Genomic DNA, 27,587 nt, shown 5'->3' with positions numbered 1-27,587 from the left:
ATTTCCAAAGAAATAAATCCTTAAAATCTGCCTGTTCAGTTTCTGTTAGAATGTGAAGGGTTAAATGCCGTCTCTGCGAGTTACTGTGAAGACGGGAGAGCTTGGTCCCTCTTTACATTCACATAGGGCCAGCTATAGTAACTCAACGAGAGAGTAATGTAAAATGACAGTACAATTGACCAATCATATCTTCCCTCTAAATGGGCAGGCTTTATTTTCGCGGACTTTATGACAAGTTCCGCCCGCTGTGAGGTCTATGCAAGTGGTGCAGTGACGCGTCCTAAAACCCGGAAGTAAGCTGCGCTCGGATTCCCTCTACAGAAAGCAGTGGGATTTATCCATAGGATTTTGGAAAATAGCTTGAAATAAGGTCTGTGGAAAACGAACCTGTTAGATAAATGCACGTTTTGTTCAGCTGGATAATATCCACATGTCTACCCTACTTTTATTATTTTCGAATCATAAATCTAATCGATAGATTTATGATCGATAGATTTATGATTAGCATAAATTCGTTCATGATGCAGGGGGGGTCAGAGGGCCTAGCTATAAAAGTCACGGCTCGCCACTGGTAGTAAGAAGAAGAAGAAGAAGAAGAAGAAGAAGAAGAAGAAGAAGAAGAAGAAGAAGAAGAAGAAGAAGAAGAAAAAAAAAAAAAAATAGAGAAATAAATTGTAATTGTGGTTAAATAACATTGGCTGCATTTATTTGCTCAATTTAAACGGTAAGTAACGTTATTATGTCAGGTGCGCATGACCTCTGCCCCTGTGCGTTCGTCATCTGCAAGGTACGGTGTCCGGCAGGTGCAAACGCGGAACAATGGCCCAAAACGCAAACATTAGCAGGAAACACCTGCAAATAATGAAATGAAAAACAAACAAACCCTGAAAACAAATACAACAGAAAAACGCTGCATTTACAGAAATGATGCAAACTAAATACAACACACAAACCCCGAAAACAAACGCAACAAAAAAACGCTGCACGATATGCAAAATCCAAAGCACATACAAATCCCAAAACACATACAAAAAAAACATTCCGGAAGTGCTCCAGGCCTCTAGGGGGCGCGCTACGTGGAACAGATTGATGTATGACCAGACATAGAGAGAACGAACAAGAGTGATGGAAATTGAAGCCGGCCCGCCTCGCCCACAGAGGCGGAGCAGCCGTCTTCGTTACCCCAAACACCGCCACCCCTCGGCGGCCCGCAAGTGCCAGAGGAGCTCTGCAAAACAGAACCTGCCCAGGTATATTAAAAAAAGTACCCAACTCGCCTGTACAGTGGGGTAAGGCGCTCATTTTGCAGCTCATGGTTTCAAAACAGAGATTGGCTGGAATATTCATGTAAAAAAGATGCCATCTTCTGCTATGCATGTAGACATTTCGGTCTTAAAAGAGGAGTGATTTGTAAAATATCCATAAAGAAAAAGTAAATCTGTTTACAGTTGTGTTTCATATGGGTGTTGAGGTGTATCCATAGATCTCTTAATGTTGCTCTCAAAGTGCACCAGATTGATGCTTTTAACTTCAATATTTAAAAACAAATCTTCCCGGGGAGCATGCCCCCGGACCCCCCTAGAGGAGGTGAGGACCCCCCTAGAGGGTGTTGGGTCCACTCCCCACTTATAAAAAATAGCACTTTACCACTGCACCCTCTCTAATCTCAGATGCACCCTGAGTCATTTTGTTCTGGAACCGGGCCTGCTATGGACGTAACCCTTTATACATATATACGTATAGGCTAGCCTACTACAGTTTAGTTTATGATTCAGCCTTGGGTAAGACTTTTATAGTCTATGGCTACGCCCATAATGCTAAACGGGAGCAAATGTTAAAAGGGGACCCAATTATCCCAGTGGTGGCCACCGGAGCTAACGGAGCCGCAGGGGGCTAGCTCCAGCCGGCATCCCGGAGCTAGCCCCCTGCAGCTCCGTTAGCTCTGGGCGGCGGAGTCCGGCGTTATAGCGAGATCAAGGAATGCAGCGTAACGCGGACAACTCTGCAGAATCCTATGGGTGACGTCACGGACACTACGTCCATTTATATATACAGTCTATGGCCCTGACGGACTCCAAGAGTCCGACATTATCAGTGGTGACTGGTCATTAGGGGAAGGTGGGGCACAGACCCACCTAGTGTCAGCAGAAAGTATTACAAATAATGATTAAAACATTTTTTTTTTTTGATTTATCAAATATATTTTAAGATCATGTTTAATCATCTGATTCGTCTCTACATTGCTGTTTTAGTCTGTGTTCTACTAATTAGTGTTTAAAGTGTGTGCCTATTGAGCTGTTTAGAGCCATGTGGGACAGAACCCGATCCTGCCCCTCCCTCTCACTGTCTAAGTGAATGGTGACTGTAAAAACTACGCTGCGCATGCTCAGAGTATTTTCCTATTTAATGTGTGTGGCAAAAAAATAATGACCATAGGTGCACTGAGCTGCCATCCCCACCATACGTCATCTCACATAATTCAGAGCTGATTGGCTGTAAGTACGTGCACCGCGAAAAGTGTGGTGTGTGAAGAGGAGACGAGAGAGCTGCAGTGACGCGTCCTAAAACCTGGAAGTAAGCTGCGCATGGCTTCCCTCGACAAAAAAGCAATGAGATTTCTCTATAGGATTTTAGAAAATAGCTCGAAATAAGATCTGTGGGAAACCTACCTGTTAGATACACGTTTTGTTCAGCCGGATAATATCCACATGTCTACCCAACTTTTATGATGTTCGAATCATAAATCTATCGATTAGATTTATTATTCGACTTTTGAAACTACAAGAAGATAAGGAGGACTTTTACAAAAAAGTAATAGAGATTTTTGTCCAGAAGGATAAGCAACTGGACTTCATCTTCAAGTCAACCACCATTTTATTGAAAATGGGATCTTACTAAGAGAGAACAATTCAATATTTAAATGATAAAATTACATTTGTAAAATTAATCGAAGCATCAGACTAAAAAAGCTTTTGAAAATAATATTATATTTTGATTTAGGTCCAAATATTATTTGTAAACCTGAAGAGTCAGTGCCAGTGCCTCACCAGCCATGAACCTCACTGCACGTCACTGCAGAAGCTTATATATAGACATCTAAGTTTTTTGTGCCCCACCACTTTTGTACATATAAAAACGCCACTGGACATCATACAATCAAACAAATAAATAAACACAAGGATAATTGTGTCTTATTGTTGAGTAAATATCAGTGTGTGGTTTAGAAAAGAATACAAAATTATAAGGAAAAAACGATGAAACAATACAGATTTCAGTATTCTGAGCACCTGCTCTCCCCATAACTGACAGCAACAAAAGTCTGACATTATACAATTAAACTAAAGAAGTAATAAGTGTGGCTCGATATTGAGTAAGAAAAAGTTTGATAAACGCTGTGAGAATGGATCTGCGGAGCGCATTTCTCCGCGATCCCAACTCGTCTATTACCAACGTTCAGTGGTGTGAAAGCGCCTGGGACTCTCTGATAGTTGAATATTGACGCTAAAGGTCCCCCCACTGCGTTTGATAGTGACACCAAGGGATCCTGACATAGGGACCGAGTTGGGAGTGAGAATGTGTTGACCCAACAGGTTTCTCAGTGTCTGAAGATGTTGATGTAAAATAAATCATGGAATTTAGTTTAATTAAAAAAAGATATTCCATACATGGCTTTTCACTTTAAAGGTACCATGAACATAGCTAATACAGGGTCTTATCCGGGGTTAGTGACTTATCCGACCGGCCCACATCGTCCGACCGGCCCATCGGGATTCGTCCCGAATGTCCCGATGGCCAGTCCGCCACTGCATGATGATGATGATGATGATGATGATGATGATGATGATGATGATGATGATGATGATGATGATGATGATGATGATGATGATGATGATGATGATGGTGATAAAGAATGCGTCTAACGTTCCGCTGTTCATTAAAAAAACAGCGCATTGAACAAACCATCATGCTCTTACTTTGAAAACCATGCGGAAATGTCGTCATCAGCAGGCCATCACGTGGTTTCCGAAAATAACTCCGAAAATAACCGAGTGCCGAGAGTAGATTTTAACCGAGACCGACGGAAAGTTTGTCTCAAAACTCAGTGTGAGTAAAAAGACGATCCACAAGCAGAGATTTGAGATCCACAAGCAGAAATGTGAGATCCACAAGTGCATTTTTGGTCGACAAATACAAAATGGATTCACAAATGCCTGATCGAAAGTTGTAAATGTTAAAGAGATATTCAAAGATCTTTTCTTATTTGTAAAAATATTTTGCGTATTTGCGGATCCGTTTTACATTTGCAAATGTATTTATGAGTTTGCAAAACTTTTAAATACATTTTTGGATGGTGTTTTACATTTACAAATCATATATTTACACACAAATTATTTTTATGTTCACACAAATAATTATGAGACATATCTAAGCCCATAGCCACCTCACCACATCATAAGGAGTTTAACCGTGACACTTTTCGAAATCCCGTTTGTGTCCCCCCACTTTACAAATATGTTTATTATTTTACAGTCTCTGTGAGCGAGAGAGAGAGAGAGAGAGAGAGAGAGAGAGAGAGAGAAAAAACACACCTTTATCTATTTAATATAGCCTAGTTGTACAAAATAAAGTAAGAAATCATTCCAATGTTTACTATAGGACAGTAAAAAAAACAAAAAACAGTTTAAAAGGGGAGTGATTAGTAAAATATGCATACATAAAAAGAAAGACGGTACTGCAGTCACTTTACCGCACCGTTGTGACGAAAAGGGAGCTGAGCCAGAAGGCAAAGCTCTCTGTCTACCGGGCCATTTTCGTTCCTACCCTCACCTATGGTCATGAAGGATGGGTCATGACCGAAAGAATGAGATCGCGGATACAAGCGGTCGAGATGGGTTTTATCCGCAGGGTGGCTGGTGTCTCCCTTAGGGATAAGGTGAGAAGTTCGGTCATCCGGGAGGGACTCGGAGTTGAACCGCTCCTCCTTCGCGTCGAAAGGAGCCAGCTGTGGTGGTTCGGGCACCTAGTTAGGATGCCACCTGGGCGCCTCCCTGGGGAGGTGTTCCAGGCACGTCCAGCTGGGAAGAGACCAAGGGGTAGACCTAGGACCAGGTGGAGGGATTATATCTCTTCGCTGGCCTGGGTGCGTCTTGGGATCCCCCAGTCAGAGCTGGTTGATGTGGCCAGGGAAAGGAAAGTTTGGGGCTCTCTGCTGGAACTGCTACCCCCGCAACCCGACCACGGATAAGCGGGAGAAGATGGATGGATGGAAAAAGAAAGAATGCTAGGTAACATAAGATAAGAATAAACAAGTTTAAATGATGTGTTATTGGTTGTGATCATATTCTAAAGATGTTTGGATTATTGAAAAGTATACAGCTCCCTGTCATATGAGTGTTGTGAGCTGTATCCATAAATTCATTTTGTGCTCAAAGTGCACCAGAATGATGCATTTCACTTAAACATTTAAAAAGTTATTTTAGTAAACACTGAAAAGGGGTCCCACAGACCCAAACAGCACACAAAGGTTAAAGGTAAGCATATCATAATGTTAAAATATGCTAAATATATACACTGCAAAAACAAAAAAAAGAGGAGTACAAGTAGCTCACGACAGGTGGGGCTTGAAAAGGCTCACGACAGGTGGGGCTTGAAAAGGCCCACCTGTTCAAAGTGGGGAATGCCAGAAAAAGTTTGAGAACCACTGCACTACTGCCATCTTCTGGAGAAAATTCATTCTTACAGTGTCGAGTCCAGTTTTTATTATAAAGCTGTCCACCTTCACCATAATCTAGTATGTTTACTCCTGTTCAATAAACCATCCCTGTTTTATAGTTGGATATATTTAAAGGAGTTACAATTCTATAAACTGGACTTAATCTGGTTGTTTTAGATCAGGATCTCCAATGCAGATGTGAACCGAAAAAAGAGTAAAACAAATCTAATAGCATATTAATATATTTTGGCTACCTAAATAGAAGCAAAGAAAAAAGTTAAAGCAACAAAATGCCTGTTTATTTTCGGAATAATTAAAATTCTTAATAAGCTCAGACCTTTCTCCAAGTGCCAAATAAAAAATCTGTAATATTTAGCCTACTAATAGTTGTGTGCCTGTGCCTATAACAACGCAATTCATTGTGATGTTGAAAAGTATTAGACAGTGGCAATATCATCCAAGACCATAACTGCACAAAAGTCTTTCTTGTTTTCTTTCTCAAAATCTCTCACACTCTCTCACATCTGAATAACCAACACTGGTAGACCAAAACCACACTGAATGGAGGCCTGTTAATACTTGAGTTGGATGAAGTGTTTAGTCTGCAACCATCTGCAATTAATAATTACAGTTTATTCAGACAATTGAGATACAGCAGAGGTGGTCATGTTCCCAATGCCAAAATGTTACTCTTCCTGCCATTGTCACCGACACTATTCTTATAATAAAACAAATCTTAATTGTTCATAATCGTGGCGATGTCCCTTCACAGGTTGATTAAAACAAACTCTAGTAAATCAAACACATAATCATTATAACAACATTCACTGTGCTAATGGTGTTTACAAATTTAGCAAAGTCCCTGGAGGATATGTGATATTGTTTGATTTATGGATAATGGACTTGACATGAATAATCTGATATCACTCTCACATGTCTTTCTTTATTCCAAAGCCCCTGGATCAAAACACTAAATGCTGGCAAACAGTTATCAATAAACAATACTTTATTTACCCCCCTGTGGTATTTTAGTCATGAAAGTAGCTTAAAACTGTCTCAAGAATATTCACATGATGGACTGTATATGTTTATTTACGTCACATGTGAACAATCTTTGATGAACGTTTGAAATGTAATGATTCTTTTGACTTTTAATTATACGTTTTACCCATTTTGTTTTCATTGTTATGCGGTTTGTTATTGTGTCTGCAACATTGTTAATTATGATGCTGCCTTTTCTGGATATTATTAATCTCATTGAGAATTGCTCCTGGTAAAATTTTAATAATTTACTTTCTTTTTAATCATCTTTTTAGATTGCATGTACAGTATTATATCGTGTACGTTCTTTAATTAGCGTTTAATACAAAGAAAATACAAAATAAAGTGAGAAATGTACCGACAGGATATGGCGTTGGTGGTACTCCATAGTGGGCGTAGCTGTTGGAAGAACCAGCCAATAGACGACGAGCATTGCTTTCACAACATTCCTCCCGACTGATCCGCCTCCTCTCTCTGCCCTGACTTGCCCGTGTGTGTGGGGATATGACACGTAACTTGGTCCCTTTCAGAGACGTGACCACTGACCAGGCAGCAAACCTCCACCTGGGGCAGGGTGACTTTTCTGACCCCCTGTCCACATCCAAAATCCGTTTTATTCTGAAATTTTTTGCAGTATGGAGGCGAGAGACGCGACTGCAGGTGAGGTTGTTAGCAGACAGTCAGTGTGGCGGTCTGCAACCAATAATAACCAGTTAGATCGGCATTTAACCAACGAGAAGCTGTACTCTAAACCACAGTCGAGTTGGTCTGCAGATAAGAGATATACGTTTTGTGAATGCATGTTGGAATCTGGTCAATATTTTTGCACATCCTGTACAAAGCTACAAAGTTAAATTGCACACTACAGTTACATTTTAGACTACATATTATATTATTTTGCTCCTACTAAATATATATCACGGCCTACATATTAGTTATATTGTATACATGGGAGGCTGTGGACTCAGGTTCAAACCCCACTGCAGTCAGCATGTCGTTGTGTCCCTGGGCAAGACACTTCACCCCAAATTGCTCTTGTGGGGATTGCCCACAGTATTGAGTATGTAAGTCGCTTTGGATAAAAGCGTCTACCAAGTAACATCTAATGTAATGTATATGACTATTATATTGTAGCCTACATGTCACAGTTGTATTCAACATATTATTCATAGGATCTTTACAACATATTTGTACTGTAATCTATAATTTCCTTATCTATATATTCTTGACTTTTGCAGCATGTATTTCTATTCCTCTTAATATATTTGTTGTACCAAACACCAAGGCAAATTACTTGTAAATGAATAACCTACTGTTTAAAGCACGATGACTCAGTTGACATTGTGTTCAACACTCAATATCTTGCTCTTAGTCATACAAAGACCTCATCGTACCATGTTTGTGCTCCATTAAACCTCTAGGTTCGCTTGTAAGCAGTGATGGAGAGGAACAAACTGCAAAGGAGGATGCAGCTCCTACAAAAGATACACCGCAGACCAAAGGCAAGTTCGAGAAGATCTGTGGGTTCAGAAGAGAGGACCTGACGTCCTGGGACAGCCTGGTGACCCTCCTGAACCGCCCCTCTGACCCCGCATCCCTGGGCATCTTCCGCTGCTTGTTTGGTAAGTTAATGCTCAGACAAGACTGACTGCTACGTCATTTACACAGATATACAAAGTCAACATAATCCAAATATCTACCCATGAAATAAAACCAATGGATTTTACATAGCTGGTCAAAATGTGATTTTGTCAAACAAGAGAAATCTATACATCTCTAATAAATATTTTCACTTCACTTCACTAAAAGTTTAGAGGAAATTAAAACAAGAATTCTTCAGTCAAAATATCTTTAAAAAATATGGTTTTTCAACTACAAATCTAAACTTAGTAATATGTTGCACACTTTTTTAATGCAGGACAAACTTTTAACTAAACAAATACTACACATATCAAAATGTGGAAATGTTTGCCAGAGATACACATTTTTTAAAACTAATTTGATTGCTTAAAACATTCAGCACCATTTCTGGTTGGTATTGAATGACCCTTTTGCAACAGGGTTGAGATGGCTCCTGAATAAAGCTTGTTCCCTTCAACTTTATGTTTGTGTCATGCAGGTTTGCTGATGGTTATCGACATCACTCAGGAACGTGGCCTCAGTCACCTGGACTATAAGTTCATGGATGGAGCCCCCGTGTGCCGCTTCCCCCTCTTTAATTTCTTAAAGCCGCTGCCGCTGGATTGGATGTATCTGGTGTATGTGGTGATGTTCTTTGGTGTGTAACAATCCTTTTTATTATATTTATAAGCTTATGTCCAAAATGTTACAGGTTAAAAAGCTCACACATCAGTGTTTACTGGGGCTTAGTGAGGAAAACCCCCCTTCCTCCTCCTCATTCCAAGTGTAAGCGGATGCAATCATTTTACAGGAGGCGGGCTCTGTGGGGTGTCTGTCTGTGGGGAAGATGAAAGCACACATACAAGACCTGCAATTTTCCACTTTATTTTGCCACCAAGCCAACTAACTCATGCATTTTTTTAAACACAATACACAGACGCACATACTGACAATGGCGACCTATTGCACTCCCTCATGGCCAACATTTAAAAAGTACATTTCATTATATTTGACTACATTTAATTTCATGTGAATGTTAAGAAGCTTAATCGACATAGGTAGGAATGAGTGCTTATAGCGGTTCAGCCTGCTCTTGGGAAACCTGAATCTTCTACCAGAAGGTAGGAGCTGGAATTCTGGGTGGAGTATGTGGGTGGGATCAGACACAATTTTGTTTGCCTGTCTGATAATGGACTGCCGAATTTGGCCTCGGCATTGGTTTGCGCTGTCAGACAGATAACCTGAAGAGTCCCTAGTTAACGACAAATGCCTATATTTCCCATAATGCAACACTACAGCATCTTTTGGTTAGACCCCAATTGTCTGAAGAGTACCCACGTCTCTCTAACTCTAAATGCATGCTTCTGTTTGAACATTTCTGTTTCTGTGTCTCACCGAAGGCGCTTTGGGCATCATGCTCGGCTGTTTCTACCGTCTCTCCGGCCTCATGTTCATCTCGTCTTACTGGTACATCTTCTTTTTGGATAAAACGGCCTGGAACAATCACTCGTACCTCTACGGCCTCATCGGGTTTCAGCTCACACTCATGGAGGGCAACAGATACTGGTAAAATGATGTTTATGCGTCTGTCTCTTTGTTTGCTCCTGGAAATTCTGCTCCGTCTGTATGATTGAGCTCAACAGAACACCTTTGTCTGTTTCTGTCTGTAGGTCAATCGATGGATTGCGGAGGCCTTCTATAAGAAATGCTCAGGTGCCTCTGTGGAATTACACCATTTTGAGGACACAGGTTTGTGCACAAGTGACATACTTTTTGAATTATTCAACATGAGCATGGCCTTTGGTACAGGTGATCTAATGAAGTCAATGTTTTTTTGTTTATCAAAGATATTCATTGTATACTTCCTCGCTGGAATCAAAAAGTTGGATGCTGATTGGGTGGAGGGATACTCGATGTCATACCTGGCTCACCATTGGCTCTTTGATCCTTTCAAGTAGGTGGCAGCTCAGTCCTAAGATATGCAACCTATTTTGTTGATTTCCAATTAGTGTTGATGGGAAATGTAGTCAATTGATTAAATTAAGTCCTCAGTGTGCACTTTATTTATTTTCTGCCTTTCTTTGGCCTTATGCGCTGGCTCTCACAAATACGCCCTTATATCAGAATCAGCCAAAACACTGCCAAATGTATTCTCGTCCATAACATCCTCTGCCTTCATGTTTTGGGATGCCGATTTTGCTGTGGGAAATGTAGCTGCTTTGTAAGACAAGCAAAGGGAACACAGCTAACTAAAAAGCACTAAATACAGAAAGTAAAACAAATTTAGCAGCAGGAGAAATCAACAATTCAGCAGTAACTGAGAAATTGCTTTAACGATTACACTAAGCATCAACACTGAATGGACAACAACATTAAAAGGTGGCAAATGTTCCGTTTAAACCTTCAATGAGATGCTGCTGTATCTCAGTACTACTACTAACACTCTGAATTTGCTGTACGACACATTACTTTTCAGAGTAATTCTCCCCGTGGAGTTAATAAACCTGCTGGTGGTGCATGGAGGTGGTCTTATTCTGGATCTGTCCGCTGGTTACCTGCTGTTTTTTGATGCCACACGACCTTATGGAATTTTCTTCGTCTCCTACTTCCACTGTATGAATTCGCAGCTTTTCAGCATTGGTGAGTCTTCATTCAAACACCTGTTCTGTTGTAATGCATACTTTACATTTGTATGTTATAATTTAACTTCATTTTATGGAGTGTGTTAATCTTCCACAGGGATGTTTTCCTACACTATGCTCGCCACCAGTCCCATCTTCTGCTACCCTGACTGGCCGAGGAGATTCTTCGCACGTTTCCCAGCATTCCTCAGTGCAGTCCTGCCAATCACCTCCATGGACCCTCAGCCCAGCACCTCCTGTGTTTACAATGAGATCCAAAGCACTAGCACCGAGCGCCAGGAGACCCCGACTGTCCCAAAAGCTTCCAAAATGAGACTAAAGCACAAGCTTGGAGCCATTTTCACTATTCTCTACATTATGGAACAGTTCTTCCTGCCTTACTCCCACTTCATCACGCAGGTATCCAATCTTTTAAAACATTTGATATCCTAATATAGTTTTAAAGCTGACTTAATCCAACAAACCAATTAGTTAATGGTTGGATTATGTTCTCCAGGGCTTTTTCTACAGAGAGACATTCTTTCAAATAAGATTGTACTTTGCTGACAACAAAAGCCTTTTTAACTCACTCTCTGTCAGCGGACTGATAGTTGCTCAATCTGAGTCACCAATCATTGATCCACAGCAAACAACAGATGGTGTTATCAGCACAAAAAGTCAATACTTACAATCTAGTCTATATGAACGCATTAGTTTTTGTTGTTGTACAGCTTTATTAAAAACTGGTGAAAAGGGTGAGAAACCTTTTACAATGTTACCTTAGAGCGTGGAATTATCCTAATATTTTGTTGTGTTTTTTTTCTCTAGGGTTACAACAACTGGACCAATGGCCTGTACGGCTACTCATGGGACATGATGGTTCACTCCCGCAGCCATCAGCATGTTAAGATCACCTACAAAGATGGAAAAACTGGAGAAATTGGTTATCTTAACCCAGGGGTAAGTTACAAGAAAAAAATACCGTCAGACACAGTATGTAGGGAGTACACGCTGTCTTAATGGTATAAGAAAATCTCTCATTGTGTAGTATAGTACGCGTTAGTTTCGCTTGTCGTTTAAAAGTCATAGTACAGATTGTCAATTCAAATGTCATTACTACAATTATGTTTCACTGTAGTATATTGATGTAAATCACAGTGTTACGTCCCCAGCTCGTTTAGGGTAAAAGGGAAGCAACACGAAATCAGATATTCTTGGTAAGAGGTTGATTTTAATAATAAACTCAAATAAAAATGATGTAAACAAAAAGTACAGGCTCTTTAAACAAGAAGCTGTCTATTTATAATATAAGTACATAAACGAAGGCCACAGAGTATCACAGTCACAGAACAATGTGGGCACTTAAGGCGAAAATAGTGTGGCGTCTAGCACAAATTCAAGCCGTCACAAGTCACAGAACATACACAAACATTTGGGAGAGTAGAGTAGCGAGGCGTCCTGGCACAAATCCAGCGCCTCGAATGATAGCAGCGTCTCAGCTTAAGTAGTCATCAAGCGTCGTCTAGACCTCTTCCGGTGGGAGGAGCTAAACAACGTCACGCCAACGCGGTAACCATAGTACCTAAAGGCAGTCATATATACACACACACACATATATATATATACACACACAGAATGCTCCCAGGTCGGTTAATGCAGAAGGCAAGGTGACAGCCGTCACAACAGTATTGTAAAAGGAGATGAAAAAGAAGAGTTTGGTGCATCATAAAAAGATGCAACAATTAGCCTGCCCCCACAGACTGGATCAGAAACAATCTTGACTTGATGTTCGATGAATAATACAGAAAACAGAGCTCCACTGTTATATCTCTCGTATATGGTATGCTCTATTGTTCTCCAATTGTTTACGAGTTTGAATTGCACCTTTTTTATGACAGTTGTCATGTTGGTTGGCATGTCTAATTCTGGTGTTTGGCTCTATGCTCTATGCATTTCAGTGCAGCTAGTTTTGATAATATGTGATGATAGTTCCTGATTTCTAGCCTCGTTATATACATTTCCTTGGAGACTATTAATTATTTTTCAAATGCAATTTTGCAGATGTGGTTTGTCTACTCCCCTTATTGACTGTCAATGCCACAGCAGTCACCGCAGGCCTGCCGATTTACAACTGTGCATATTGTTGTATTTGGCCCTTTAGTGATCCATAAATATCTAATACCAAAATGTACTGCAATTTACCAATGCATTAGAAGTCGCTCACAATGAGGTGTCACTAAGGAGATTTACTCAAGTGCTGAACTTAATTGTATGCTACTTTGTACTTCTACTACACTACAATTCAGAGGTAAATCGGGTACTTTTACTCCACTTAATTTATTTAGTACTTTTAGTTACTTTACAGATATGGATTAATGATGTGAAATATAATTCAGCACCTGAAGTATTAATACAGAGTCATTAAAACTAGCTGCACCTTTACCAGCTTTGATAAACACTTAAATGCATCAATAATTATAATCAACACGGAATATATTATTCTGAAATGGTTCAATTTGCATAATAAGTTATTTAACTTTTTGTACTTTAAGCATATTTTGATGTCAATACTTTTGTACTTTTACTTGAGCAACATTATGATTGCAGGACTTTTACTTGTAACAGAGTATTCCTACACTCTGGTACTTTTACTTTAGTACAACAAGATCTGAGTATTTCTCCCACGTATTCTCGCAATGAGGTGTGCACGATACACGATTTCAATGGGCTCTTATTGAAGTAGGTAACGCAACAAATACCTCAGAAAGCCGCTGCACGCCGTCAGTTGGACCGGTCTGCAGATGAGCGTCAGCCAGTGACACAAAAATGCAAAGAAATCCCACGACAAATCTGCCGCAGTGCAAATATCACATCCTTGCTAGTTCTTTGACTTATGTTTTGACTGGACTTGGCCCACAAACCAGAAACGGCTCAGGTTGTACCGGTACTAGTTTTATACAACGCGTTGCCTTTTGCGGCAGCTCGGTTGAATAATTAGCATTTTAAGACTTTACATTCTATATAGTGATTTTTTTTCTTTATTTCTGTTTAGCCGGCTTCTTATAAAAACTATGTTCTGCAGGTTTTCACACAAAGCCGTCGCTGGAAAGATCACGGAGACATGCTGAAGCAGTATGGGACGTGCCTCAATGAGTTCCTGCCCCGCTATAACATCTCTGAACCAGAAATCTACTTTGACATCTGGGTGTCCATCAATGAACGCTTCCAGCAAAGGTAGGAGAGCCTCCTGCTTGAGAGAAGATGCTATAAATGTGATAACTTTAGGTGTTTAAAATAAATCATGTTATAATAAAAGTTAAGGTGTGGGTTTTCAAATCTGATCCGGACATTTCTCTTAGGATTTTTGATCCTCGTGTGGACGTGGTGAAAGCCGATTGGTCTCCTTTCCGACCGAACGCGTGGCTGATGCCTCTCCTGGTGGACCTCTCACCTTGGAGGACTAAGTTTCAGGAGATCGAGGGAAGTTTGGACAATCAGACTGACATTGTTTTTATTGCTGATTTCCCAGGTGAAAAATCTCTCCTTTTCCTCTCTTTTATTTAAAGATAATGTATAATTTTGCTTTTGGTTTGTTGTTTCTTTTACACCTAATAATTGTTTGTGCTTCACAGGTTGTCTTTGTTGTAACCAGTGGTGAAAAGTTCATTTACTCAAATACGTACTTTTATGCTACTTTATTCTTCTATTCCAATACATGCAAAGGGGAAATTTCTTTTTCATTTAATCCACTAAATGTTTTTTACAGCTTTAATGACTTTTTTAGATTAAGATTTTGCATCAAAAACATATACTAAACCTTTAACATAATGCATCTCCAAGGATTAAACCAGTTTATTAATTGTTTGAGGTACAAAAAGAGAAAAATGCTACTTGATGCAACAATATAAACCATCTAATAATGAATATTTAATTATACACCACACATGGAGGCCATTTGTCTGAATAATTAATAATTGTACTTTTGATACTTTCATTCATTTAGCTGAAAATACTTCTGTTCTTTTATTCAGGTGAGGTTATAAGTGTAGGACTTTTACGTGTAAAGGAGTATTTTGAAAAAATGTATTGGTACTTTTATTTAAGTAATGGTTCTGAAAACTTCCTTTACCCCTGGTGCTAAATTACAGTATTTTACTTCTGTAGGTCTCAACTTAGAAAACTTTGTAAGTGAGGATCTGGGCAACACCAGCATTCATGTGCTGCAGGGCAAAGTGAACGTGGAGGTAGTAGAGGAGAAGAAGAACTACACCCTCACACCTGGAGAGCAGATAAAGGTAAAGCAACACACTATCATCACCTTCATAATTATACTGTTAACACACTCAATACTTAACATTGTGTGTGTGTGTGTGTGTGTGTGTGTGTGTGTGTGTGTGTGTGTGTGTGTGTGTGTGTGTGTGTGTGTGTGTGTGTGTGTGTGTGTGTGTGTGTGTGTGTGTGTGTGTGTGTGTGTGTGTGTGTGTGTGTGTGTGTGTGTGTGTGTGTGTGTGTGTGTGTGTGTGTGTGTGTGTGTGTGTGTGTGTGTGTAGGTACCTGCTGGGGCTTACCATAAGGTGTACACAGTGTCTGAGGGCCCGTCCTGCTACATGTACATCTACGTCAACACCACAGAGGCAGCACTACAGAAGAACTTCACCAAACTGTTCGAGCTTCAGGAGCGAGTCCGCAACGGGACAGGTACACATGGCCAGTGGCGGCGCCAGAGATTTTCTTTTGGGGGTGCTGTGGGGTAGCTTGACGTTTCATAGAGGGTGCTCAAACATTTAGGGTTTCCAATGTATGTACCTGTCGCTACAGTGGAATTGTCTACTGCAACATTCCCCACACGCACATACACAGTGTACCCGTGACTCTTACAATGAAGGCTCGATAATCAGTTCAGGGCATATAGGTGTAAGCAGGGGTATAGTGCTATTTTCGGTGATGTGTGGACCTAACATCCTCTAGGGGGGTCCGGGGGCATGCTCCCCCGGAAAGATTGTTTTTTAAATATTGAAGTTCAATGCATCAATCTGGTGCACTTTGAGAGCAAAATTAAGAGATCTCATGTCTCAACACCCATGTGAAACAGAACTGTAAACATATGTTCTATTTCTTTATGGATATTTTACAAATTACTCCCCTTTTAAACAGTATACTTGTTTTACTGTCATATTGTATTTCTTAGCCTACCTGTTTTTCATGTATTCTCTTATTTTTCTATACCTATAATGATCATATACACGTGTGCCTCGGAAATACTTGTTTACATTAATCGTGACCAAACCGTTTGAGACCCACTGAAATAACTTAGACTAAAGTTAGCTATCTAAACACTCAGAGAGTCCTTTACCTCCTTTAGGGCGACTGTGGCTGCGAGGGAGTGCGGTCGTCTTTCAACCAGAAGGTTGTGGGTTCGATCCCAGCCCATGCAGTCAACATGTCGATGTATCCTTGAGCAAGATACTTAACCCTGAGTTGCTCCCGATGGCATGGCCAACAGTGTGTGAATGTGTATGCATGTTAGTGCATGTCCTAACATACACTGCTCAGTATGAATGGGTGAACGACATGTAGTATGTAAAGCACTTTGAGGGGTCTTAAAGACTGGATAAAGCGCTATATAAGTACAGTCCATTTACCATTTACCTCACGGAGTCTCTCAGTCCGACAGGAGAGGACTTTCCCTTGACCTTGTTGTGGAAACAGCTCCTTATATCCATTAAGGCCCTGACACACCTACCCGATTTTGGGAGTCAGAGGCAGTCGGGAATTTGCGGCGCCCTACTCAGGTTGGTGTGTCCCGCTCCGTTGTTGCTTTAAGGCACATTTTCACACCTCCCGCGGCCGATTCGGCCGAAGAAATCACTCTGATTGTCTGTTGCCTCTTTTGAATGACGAATACACACTACCGCTGCCTGCTGGTAAGGACAGTTATTGCCACTCGTCGACTGAAGTCTTTGCGGTGTGTTCGTAGGCGGGCGGCGTAGGCGTCAGACCCGTGCAGGACTCTGCTTTAGAGTAGCTAGCTAGCACCAGATGTTAACAACAACGATCTCCGGTACCGGTGCGCTCTCTCTCTCGCTCGCGCACGCACACAAAATGGCTCGTGCCACACACACAGAGCCAAGCTTGAATGAAACACAGAGACCCAGAAGTAGGCTACTTGTACTGTGCTGTAGCATATTATTTTCAAATCAACAATTTTTCTAATTATGAATTTCACACATAAAAAAAAAAGCACATACATTTCTTGGGGGTGCTATGGCTATCCTAGGGGGAGCTGCAGCACCCCCTAGCGCCCCCCTGGCACCGCCTATGCAAATGGAAGCAATACAAGATAGCACTGTATAGTGAAGTATATAAATATATTGATACAATAATACGCATTGCTGGATTAAAACAAAAATAAATTTGGTGGAGGTTAAACCACCATCTCTTCACCAGAAATGGATACAATAAATGAAAAGGATCACCAATAAGTTGAGAAAGGAAGATTTGGAATATAAAAGGAACTTTTTAAAAGAAGTATTTCACGGCCCCCTTACCTCCCCCTTTACATTATTAGTACAGCTTTTTTAATCTAAACTATATTCAAAATAGACTCAAAGGTACACCATCTGAACATGTGATAACATCTCCATCTACATCCAAATGTAAAGGAACATGTCCTGAAGAGCGAATTACAATCATGCAATGCTGACTTTATATCTTCCCACAGAAACCGAGCCCCTCCCTCCTGAGCTGCAGCCTCTCATCACTGCAGATGATGAGGGGTCAGAGGTCAACGCCACGGACCCCATCGTGCAGCTGTTCCTGAAGAGGCAGCGCCGCATGAAGGAGGTGAAGAAGCGCAGGGAGGCCGGAGCAGTGGAGCGGCTGCAGCGCTTTGCAGTGAAGAAGTACTACACCATCCGGAGGGGGTGAGTGTCCTCCTCTGACTGGACAGAAACATTCTGCCACAATCACTCACTCAACACATGTAGCATGATAGAAATATTGACATTTTTGTATGATCATGTATCAGAATAAAGTGCTTAATTTATCTGATGATAGAAAAGTCTAACCAGGGACAGCGGTCGCAAATAAGCCCTAGCAAAAAAAAAGTACATCTGTTGGAACTATTACATTTTTAGTTAAACATTTACTTAGATGCTTTTTTGTATATACACATTTTATCATTGTGTAGTGTAATTACTAAGTGAATTTTGGAATGTGTTCATGCATTTGTTTTGAAGGCAGCATCAGGCACAGGCATTTGGGTATTTTTTAGAGACAGGTGGAGGAGTGATTAGGCACCAAAAAAAAGATTATTTATTTTACCAGGGAAAGCAAGGATGTAAAGACATTATTTGTTGTATATTTGATTGGCGAAACCTAAAGAAAACAAACAGGAAAAACAAGATTCCTGCCGCAAAATGGACTTAATCCTGTGTAAGATTTGGCAGCAGTTTCATTTTGAGTTGGTTAATTGTTAGAGTTGCTGCTACAAAATCTGTGTCAAGTGATTGTGGCCTGTTACAATGTGTTTGCGTATGAAAAATAAACGAATAAATAAATTCTTGTCTTTTCACATAAAATTAGACGACCACAAACTACATTTCTCTGTAATGGTGTCTCATTATCTCCGTCCCCCACTTAAGCCTCCTGATGACAGCCATCGCTCTGAGGAACCTGGCGGTGGGCCTCCCTCCTCTGGAGCAGCTGACCAGAGAAGTGGCCTTCGCCAACATGAAGGCGCCCCAGGCCGAGGGGAACCAGGACGACCCGCTGAAAGATGAAGTCGGTCATGGAGAACTTTAAAGGCTGGGATGGACGAACTGTTTTGAATGGCTGGATCACACAACAGAGTGTGTGATTACTACCGGACGGTTACTGGGACGTCGCTGCCCGGAAATCAAAGTGAATTTGATATGCTTCTGAAATATTTCGCATTTCCGATCATTTCGTATTGTAAAGGCAGTATTTTATTATAGCATTTGTTTACACAGTGGACGTTTCTTTTTTCGCTGCAGCAAAACCAAAACGCTGATTATTAACAGATAACGTGCAAGATTACATTTCCTGTTTAATTTTGTTTAAGAATTTTTATAATTGCAATTATGGCTGGGTGACATGACCAACAATAACAATTGACAATTCATTTAAAATGCTTTAGTGCAATATATGAGCTGCTGGAGGATCACAATGTAAATAAGATGAGCTATTAAGCATGTTACTGAACGTGGGACAGATTTACGAACGATAACAGGATCAGTTTAGTCTATAACTCCTCCCGTTATTTCTGAGATCTTATTTAAATAACTCTGGCAGATTCATAATTAAAGTATGCAGTAGGATACGCAGAGGTTTACTCTGTTTTGAGGGAATATATTTGTTTGCTAACCCTGTAATGTGAAAATACAATTGTTGCTTATCAATCAGCAGCCTTTTCTAGTCATTTTTCTAATAAAGACTTTGTGGCAATACATTGAATGTTTCTTTCTTAATGAGTCAGTCTGATACACAGGTTTTGTGGAAATAATTATTTTTTATTGGTGTCAGTATTTTACATGTCGAGCATCTTAAAGTGCTACAGTAATTCCAGTGTTCACTGTAGGTTGACATTATGGCATAAATGACACTTTTCACAGAGCACAAATAATACAATGTTACACAATATAAATACATATATAAATCCACAGGATGGATCTCTAGGAAATTATTTGTTAAAACATAAAATCATGTTCTGTTTAGTTGAGGTTAATGCTCATTCCATTCAGTATAAATATGTAGTCATTACTGTGCTGTAGTGGAGGTCCAGTCACATCACAAAGTGTCATCGATAACTACACAAAAAGCGACGTGCAACATATTGTTTCACAAAAGCAAGACTCGTTTCAAGTGTCCAGATGGTTTGTACATCACAAGAAAGTATATCAAGACAATCTGTATTTATTTTAATATTGCACAGTGTTTTACTGGTTTAAGTCCTTTAAATCACCACCTCATTTTAAAAATGCTTTCCCTTTGCATGATGGGTAACTCTAATCACCACAAGTGTTAAACTGGCCATATATATATATATATATATATATATATATAGTGTAAGTTCAACATTAAACTGAACATGACTGTTTTAGTGTCACATACTGGCCTTTTGCAAATGTGTCTGCAGCTAGTTTATGTTTGGGAACAATACAACTAATGAAAAACAGGCTCTACAAGAAGCATTTAGATTGAAAATAGTTTTGTTTATATTATTTGCACACACTGGAACCAATGTAAATGTTGTATTTAGGTTTGGCATGTGCTGTAGGACATCAACAAACTGCTTACACCCTGTTATTTGTTCAAAGAGGCTCAGGTCAAATGTTTTTATTTTCTAAAACATATAAGCGCAGAAGGATGCACACATTTGAAATGAAGAACCACCCTTAAGTCTCTCCTTATCTTCTCCTAGAGGGGGGGAGCTCCACCAATTGAACACACCGAGGTCTGTTCACAGGTCTAGCGGAGTAATACTGCAGAAGTGAAAAACGTTGTTTACGGCAATTAGTTGCTCCAGAGCTGTGGCCAATCTGAAAAATCAGATTGTCAGAGCTCACAGATCTCTGATTATCTAGAGGAAACATAAGCTGAAGCTACCTGAATCTACGATCAAAGAGCCAATGGTTGCTTTGCATTGTGGGTAATGTAGGTGCCAGGAAGGGAAGAAGAAATCGTGAAATAAAGAAGATATTTCTCTGGTTCTGCTGCTTTGATTATTTCTCATTATTCTGACAATGCATAGGAGTGAAGTGCTAACAGGCTGTGCCACATATTTCTGTCTGTTGTGGTTACATCACCTCACTGAGCTGCTCCTCTACTATTACCACCGTCACACTACAGTTCTGATGTTTACTAAACGAGGTCCACATCACAACTCCAAGTATTTCCACCCTAACATGTGGCACATAGCTGTCAGCTCCCACACAAACACACTCAGGCTGCTGCCCTGCTCTCACTCATTTGGCGGCTCAGAACGAAGTCAGAAACCACAGCCATGGTTCTCTGAAGGGAGTGGCACCTCTCTGCTGGCAGGCCGTGATCCAGCTCCACACTCCAGCCTGTGTTTGTGCTCACAGCCTCCTCTCTGTCTGGAAAACTAACCTTTAGTCCAGCTGGCATCTCCGTTCCCAGAGTTTCAACTTCTATTTATGTGCTGAAAACACTCTTTGATCCGCCTCTTATCTCTATGTTCAGTTTATCCTATTTTTTCTCAATACTTTGTGAAGAAATAATTCAAATATGAGGTACATTTTATGCTATAATCGGATGCCTAATTCCCCTTTTAATTAGTTTCACTTATAGTTACAATTATATCTGACTAAAAGTGTTTGCTTGTATTATTTTCTCAGGATTCCAAATCCATTCAAGTATTGGTCAGTATTGCTTTTCTTTATTTCATGGTGACCGGTGTTAGTGTTTTATCTATAAAAGAAATGCATGGATTTTTAGTTTATGTTTTGAAAATGCGGCTCAGTTTATGTTGTAACATGTAACGTCCCTCCTGATGAGCTCCTGCTGTTCTCAGATCAGCTCTGCAGCTCTACCTGGGTTGAAGATCTGGATAGAAAACTCCATGCACCACACCTTCAATCACCACATTCGAAAATGCATCTGAAAGGAAAGAATAGGAGAAAAGTAAAACGTGTAAAAAAGGTAAGAGCATGCAAGTAAGAAGCTCATGTCCACTTGTTACTAAAAAGATTAGTTTGACAGTAAATTAATCCACCACAAACTGTCTATTGCAAAATGTCCTGAAAAAACTAAATGCATTCCCTAAATATCTAAATTCAATTATATAATTATTGTATAGTTCCAAACATTATTTACTGTGCAGAGGTTTTAAAAAACATATATAAAAGTATCGAAAAACTGATTTCTATGCCAGAGAAGAGAATTATAACAATTGTAAACAGAACTGGCGATCTTTAAACAACCAACATGTTATATATAAACTCACAAACTTATAGATTTGGTGAATACAATTATAATGAATAATTAATGTATAAAGTAATTAACAAGATGTTTCCAGACTGCATTAAGAAAGTGTTTCAAAGCAGGGTGAGACAGTAAAAGGAATTTGCATATTTAAGCGTTATTCATGTAAACACTTTTATTTTAATAAGATGATCAAATCTGTATACGGATCTTAGTTTGGCTTTTTTTTATATGCTTCTATTTTATTGAGTTTATTTCATTGCATTGTAAACATTCAAAGTGCATTGTATTAATACAATTATCTAAAAAGGGCAGGTCTATGAATATTTGGTTTGTAACTATTTCAAAATTATTAATATTTGTTATAATTTGTATTTATTTGAGTTCTATAACTTGATGACAACCTAGATTAACAATGTTATAAGAATGATAAAGCAGAGGTATATAAGGATAGCAGCCTGAACTCACCGTGAGCAGACGGCAGCAGGTAGGGGTCTCTCAGAAACAGCAGGACTGGCTGATGTGAAAGTTTACTGAAAAACAAAGAAAAGAGAAGTCAGAGGGTTTGTGGGCCGCTACAAGCAGCAGACAAACACGATGACAGGCAGGTGGTTTCAGTGTCATGCTGGGTGAAGTTCAACAGCAGAGCAAATAGTGACTCTGATCTGCGGCTACAAACAATATATTAGATACGGCTCACCTTGATTCCTCTGATTCTGTATCAAATGACCTGAGAGAAGAAAAATAAAAGCTAAGCCAAACAGCCTTCCAGTGGTATGGTAACAAACTCTTACACAGTTTTAAAAAAGGAATACAAATGGTCTTTCATTCCACAGCTTCAACTCACCCACAGCTTTCTGTTTTTGGCACTGAAGGAAAATGTCGGATATTCAGGAAATCCAGGAATACCTTTGGAAGGACTCCATTTTCCATAATTATAGACTGAGAAAAGAGAAAAAACAAAAGCACATGAACAGCTGTAAACAACCAAAGCAACCTGAATGACCTTTTGAAGAAAACAATTTGAATTTATTTTAACCTCCCTACATCTATAATGTTTTTTACTTTTAAATTCAGATAGACTACATCTGTATTAGGATTTTGACTTTACAGAGACACCAAGTGAAATGTTACTTATACAAAATATAAATCCTCCACACTAGACTCTCCGACACCTACAGTACACAAACATAATACCACAGTATACTTAATTAAATAACAAGGATTTTAAAAATAATCAGCTTTATTTGTATACAAAATATGTATTACAGCTGGAATCTGCTGCATTACATCCATGCTTTAACAGCACACATATTTTCAGGAAAAAAAACACCTTAATGGGAATCATTTGAAGAAGTTACCTTTTACATCAATCTTATTATTCCCTAACAGGCTCCGTTGTGGTGTCGTATTTCTATAACCATGCTGATTAGACCTCAATCATGTCACATGTGTCATCATCATGTGTCCTGTACAGTAGAGCAGGTACTTTCATTTCTTAAACTCTTGTTAAAATGTCTTGTTTCTTTATTTTCAGTAGAGCCATAGGGGTGGAGGTGTTTACCTGCAGGTAGAGCTCCAGACCGAGCCTCCGCTGCTCCAGGACTTTAGGAACCCAGTTTCTGACATGTTTGGAGGGCATCTCAGGCGGCTTTATGCTCTTCTTTAGCTGGAGGGTCACAAAAAGAAAGAGAATTATAATTGACATATTTTGGCGTTTCCTGAGATGTGTGGGGAAAAAATGCATGGTTTATGTTTTCCCTTCATTAATGTCCCTCTCCACGTCCTTTAGCTTTTGTCACACTGACTTATAATAACAAATTGTCGATTAGTCTCCCTCTCATAACTATTGAATGAAATCAATAGTAATCAAATTCAGACTTCCATAAAGTGGCTGCTTATCACATTTGCAGTAGATATGGGTCCATTGATCCAATTTGTTAGGAGAATATTTCTAATTATAGCAACGTTTGCAGTTTGGAAGGGTATTAATATTCAGGTTTTTTCAGTCTGTTGAAAGGTAAGAGCATGTAAGTAAGAAGGGCATTTCCTTACAGCATGCCCAATATCAGGAAGCAGCTAAATGGAAACCAGCCATAATTCATTTGACTATTTACCACTATGCTTTTGAACGTTTCACATGTTAACAGTGGGCTGCACTGAAATCGAACAACATGTCGACTAATGGCCAGACAGGAAGAGGAACTTGTCTGTAAAGCTATAACCTCAATCAAAGTGCTATGGTGAATGGTTAACCACCAGAAAGCATTCATCATGTATTCATTTGCTGCTGTGATTTACTGATCCTGCGTAGTGTACAGAATTTAACACCAGTAAATAAGCATGTTCTCTGCAGACTAATGTATTACATCTTTTAGTTTTAATGGGTTATGTATATCAGGTTGTGTGTATTTCATTTATTGGTTTTTCAAAAAACTATCCCAGCAATTAAAGATGGAAGATCATAAAGCCAGAATTGTCATATTAAAATTGCAGATAAAAGAAAAAAAAATCACAATTCATGAACTGACTAGTCCTTTTGACAAGTTAAGTTATGCTATACATATATTATTTATTTATTTAATCGTTTATTTGGCTGGGACAATGCACAGTAATGAACACTTAAAACATTCAAGTGTGTCAAGCGTAACAGTGCCAGATTTAGCTTTGAGCTCATTTCCATCCGCAGTCCCTCACATAAATCATTTAAGAAAATTACATTTTACAAACATAGCAATTATTAAAACAATATGTATTCAATTATATATTAAATGTGTTATTGCAAAAAAAAAAGCATCAAATGTGGTGGTTAGTATGTCAATCATAAATATGTATTCGCCCATTAAAGACTAAGGTTAAAGACTTGAACATTTCATTTGAATTTGATAAGAAAGGAGGACTTTGTTGACACTTCAAACCAATACATATTCAGTAACTTTGGGGATGCACTGAACTCACCATTTTATGCAACGTGTGGAATTCACTGTAGCGTTTCTCGACAGCATGTTGTCTGCCGTTCATCAGCACGTCAATTCTGAAGACCTGAAAGAAAGAAAAAAGTTACTACTCTCTGCAAAAGTCTGAGTTGTGTTGGTGAGTCAGTTGAGAGAATCCTGAATAATCAACAGAGCTCATCAGACCAAAATGGCCCCACCCTGCGCTGCCAGTGTGTGTGCGCGCGTGTGTGAGTGTAGAGCTGTCAGTAACTGTGGTGTCAGTGTGTTACCAAGAGGAAACATCTGTCTGTTTTAAAAAATGTGATCTGACAGAATAGCTGAAACATCCATAACAGTCTTCTACTTCCTCCCTGGCTCTTCTTGTCAGCATTATATAAATGAGGAAATCCAGTCTGAAATGACGGCAGACAATGGTGTTACCTTAATTCTGTATTTGACCGACACAAACTGCATCTCCTACGACTGAGAGCCAATGAATCCGAATAATGAACCAATCAGAGACTTTTCAATAACATGATGTCTTCACTTGGGAAAAACAGCAATAATAAGGTTAAAGAAGTCCCAAAAGCTCAAATTATTCAGTGTGTGCTTCTTATAACTCTTGTTTTCTCATTGAAAAAGACATTCAGTCATTTTGTTCACACTGTTAACACAGGAAGCGGCCTTTAAACTGCTGACACTGTATTTTAACTGCACTGCCAAAAGCACTGGTTCGCAACTGGTCAGGCCTCGGGACCCACTTTTTTCCTTTGTCAATAAATCGCGGCCCAACATTTTGAACCACTCAAATCTATTCAACAAAAAATCGTGCTATAATATATACGCTTTTCAGCATACAATATTAATTAAAGTGAAGTAGAGTGCATATATCCTTTATATCCCTTCACAGAACAAAATATGCTTTAAAACCCAACCCCAGAAGGATGGTCTGGGGGACCCACTTTTCGGTCGCGACCCACCAGTTGAGAACCACTGGTCTAAAGCAATGTCTCTCACACCTTGGGACAAACTACACAAATAAAAATGTATGTAAATTAAGATGGACCTTTATTAATCCCTGTGGGGAAATTCAGGAGTTTGAGCAGCAACAGAGTAAGTGCGAAATTACAGATTCACAAAATATTAATAAAATGTAAGATAAAATAAAATTATATACAGGTAAGTAGCTGTTAAAACAATAAATGAATTAAATGAACATATATATTTGAATCAATAATATTATTTTAAAGAGTGCCTTTACACTATATTTTGAGGGTTTGCTGTGCAATGAATTGAGGTCTGCTGCTTTACTTATCAGTCTGTATTTATGTCAGACAGCTGGAGATCCTGGGTGTGTTTGGATAAACTAAGACACACATTCCTGCCAAAACGTCTCTAAAATCAGCAGGTTAAGTGTTCTCTGTGTAATAATCCCAATTTGAATTGATTTGTACTCTGACATGTTTACAGTGTAACAAGGCGAGTTCAATGCGTTGCAGCAAAACAGACAGGAAAGCTAAAGCGACATTTACTTTTTAGGTTGATTATAAAACAGACGATTAATAATTATTTCGAGGGAAGAGAAATAACATGCGAGTACAAATGAAAAGTGATGACAGCAGCAGGGCAGACACACACACACACACACACACACACACACACACACACAGAGAGAGAGAGAGAGAGAGAGAGAGAGAGAGAGAGAGAGAGAGAGAGAGAGAGAGAGAGAGAGAGAGAGAGAGAGAGAGGGAGGTTATTTGTTAAGCAGCTTACCGTGTATCCTTTCTCGATCGAGTTGTTTTCGGAACGAAACGAAGGGATCGACACTCTCACTGGATGCATTTTAACTTGAGAAATTAACAGTTTTCCACGTAATTTTTTTTGATCGTATGGCACACACACACATGCACACGCTCACGCTCCCGCTGGTGGTGGACTCCAGTTTTTTCAGCAGCCAGAGGAAAATCCAAGGATTCAAACGACATGGTGCCTCAGAGGCGCCCCCTGTTGGCCCGGAGGACACTGATTCTGATTTTATTTTTTATTATTTCTTGTTTTTAATCATACAGTCTATGTTTTTAATTTAATATTGTTCAATACACATTATGTGAGCGAATGAGGGCCACATTTTGTTTTTGTATCTTACCAAAAGTGTTTTTTTTAGGTTTTTTTTCAAATACTTCTTAGCTAAAACCACTGTATGATAAAACTCAGAACCAAAAAAAAAACATACAAGGAATTTGCTTTGGTGTATTTTGCTGCAATGATAAACACAACATAAGGACGTTTTAAGAGATCAAAAATAGAGCAGTTATCAAAAGAAAATATATTTAAAAAGACTTAAGACAAATACTTACAGAGAATATAAATATATATATATATATATATATTAAAACGTAATTTGGAGTGGTTTTCTTTTTAATACTGGTAATAGTTTTTAAATATTTTACAATAGCTATGTTCCTCTAACTGTTTTTATGTATGCAGTATGCACCATTATACACCAAAATAACTCCTTGTGTGTATAAATACTTGTTATTTAATTAAAATGCTGATATGTTTATCACTTTAATGTTGCAGCTTTTAAAGGTAGAGCTAAATCTAACTGCATGTTACAATGTTTCATGGGCTTTGTGAACTTGTAATGATTTATTGGATTTATTCAAATGTAATCTGAAACTTTTGTAGTTT

General features: G+C 39.2%; 2 protein-coding genes across 2 annotated transcripts; one reads left to right on the top strand and one right to left on the bottom strand.

Annotated features, from left to right (window-relative positions):
- The first annotated feature begins 7,211 nt into the window (after positions 1 to 7,211).
- On the top strand, positions 7,212 to 19,465 carry ggcx (gamma-glutamyl carboxylase). The gene is made up of 15 exons (XM_034096053.2): positions 7,212 to 7,414; positions 8,176 to 8,376; positions 8,874 to 9,032; positions 9,775 to 9,940; positions 10,045 to 10,123; positions 10,222 to 10,328; positions 10,851 to 11,014; positions 11,114 to 11,415; positions 11,824 to 11,955; positions 14,078 to 14,229; positions 14,355 to 14,524; positions 15,160 to 15,290; positions 15,546 to 15,693; positions 17,717 to 17,918; positions 18,639 to 19,465. The coding sequence occupies exons 1-15, from the start codon at positions 7,390 to 7,392 to the stop codon at positions 18,796 to 18,798; spliced, it is 2,298 nt and encodes a 765-aa protein (XP_033951944.1). The 5' UTR covers positions 7,212 to 7,389; the 3' UTR covers positions 18,799 to 19,465.
- A 48-nt stretch (positions 19,466 to 19,513) lies between these two features.
- Positions 19,514 to 26,856, bottom strand: snx24 (sorting nexin 24). The gene is made up of 7 exons (XM_034096118.1): positions 26,670 to 26,856; positions 24,919 to 25,002; positions 23,525 to 23,629; positions 22,808 to 22,902; positions 22,661 to 22,690; positions 22,429 to 22,493; positions 19,514 to 21,636 (listed from the first exon to the last, which is right to left on the bottom strand). The coding sequence occupies exons 1-7, from the start codon at positions 26,736 to 26,738 to the stop codon at positions 21,566 to 21,568; spliced, it is 519 nt and encodes a 172-aa protein (XP_033952009.1). The 5' UTR covers positions 26,739 to 26,856; the 3' UTR covers positions 19,514 to 21,565.
- Between the last annotated feature and the right edge of the window lie 731 nt (positions 26,857 to 27,587).

Source organism: Pseudochaenichthys georgianus, chromosome 12 (assembly GCF_902827115.2).
Source record: "Pseudochaenichthys georgianus chromosome 12, fPseGeo1.2, whole genome shotgun sequence".
NCBI classification, from domain to species: domain Eukaryota; kingdom Metazoa; phylum Chordata; class Actinopteri; order Perciformes; family Channichthyidae; genus Pseudochaenichthys; species Pseudochaenichthys georgianus.
Note: the sequence above shows the minus strand (reverse complement) of the source record. Positions and strands in the feature narration are given on the sequence as shown.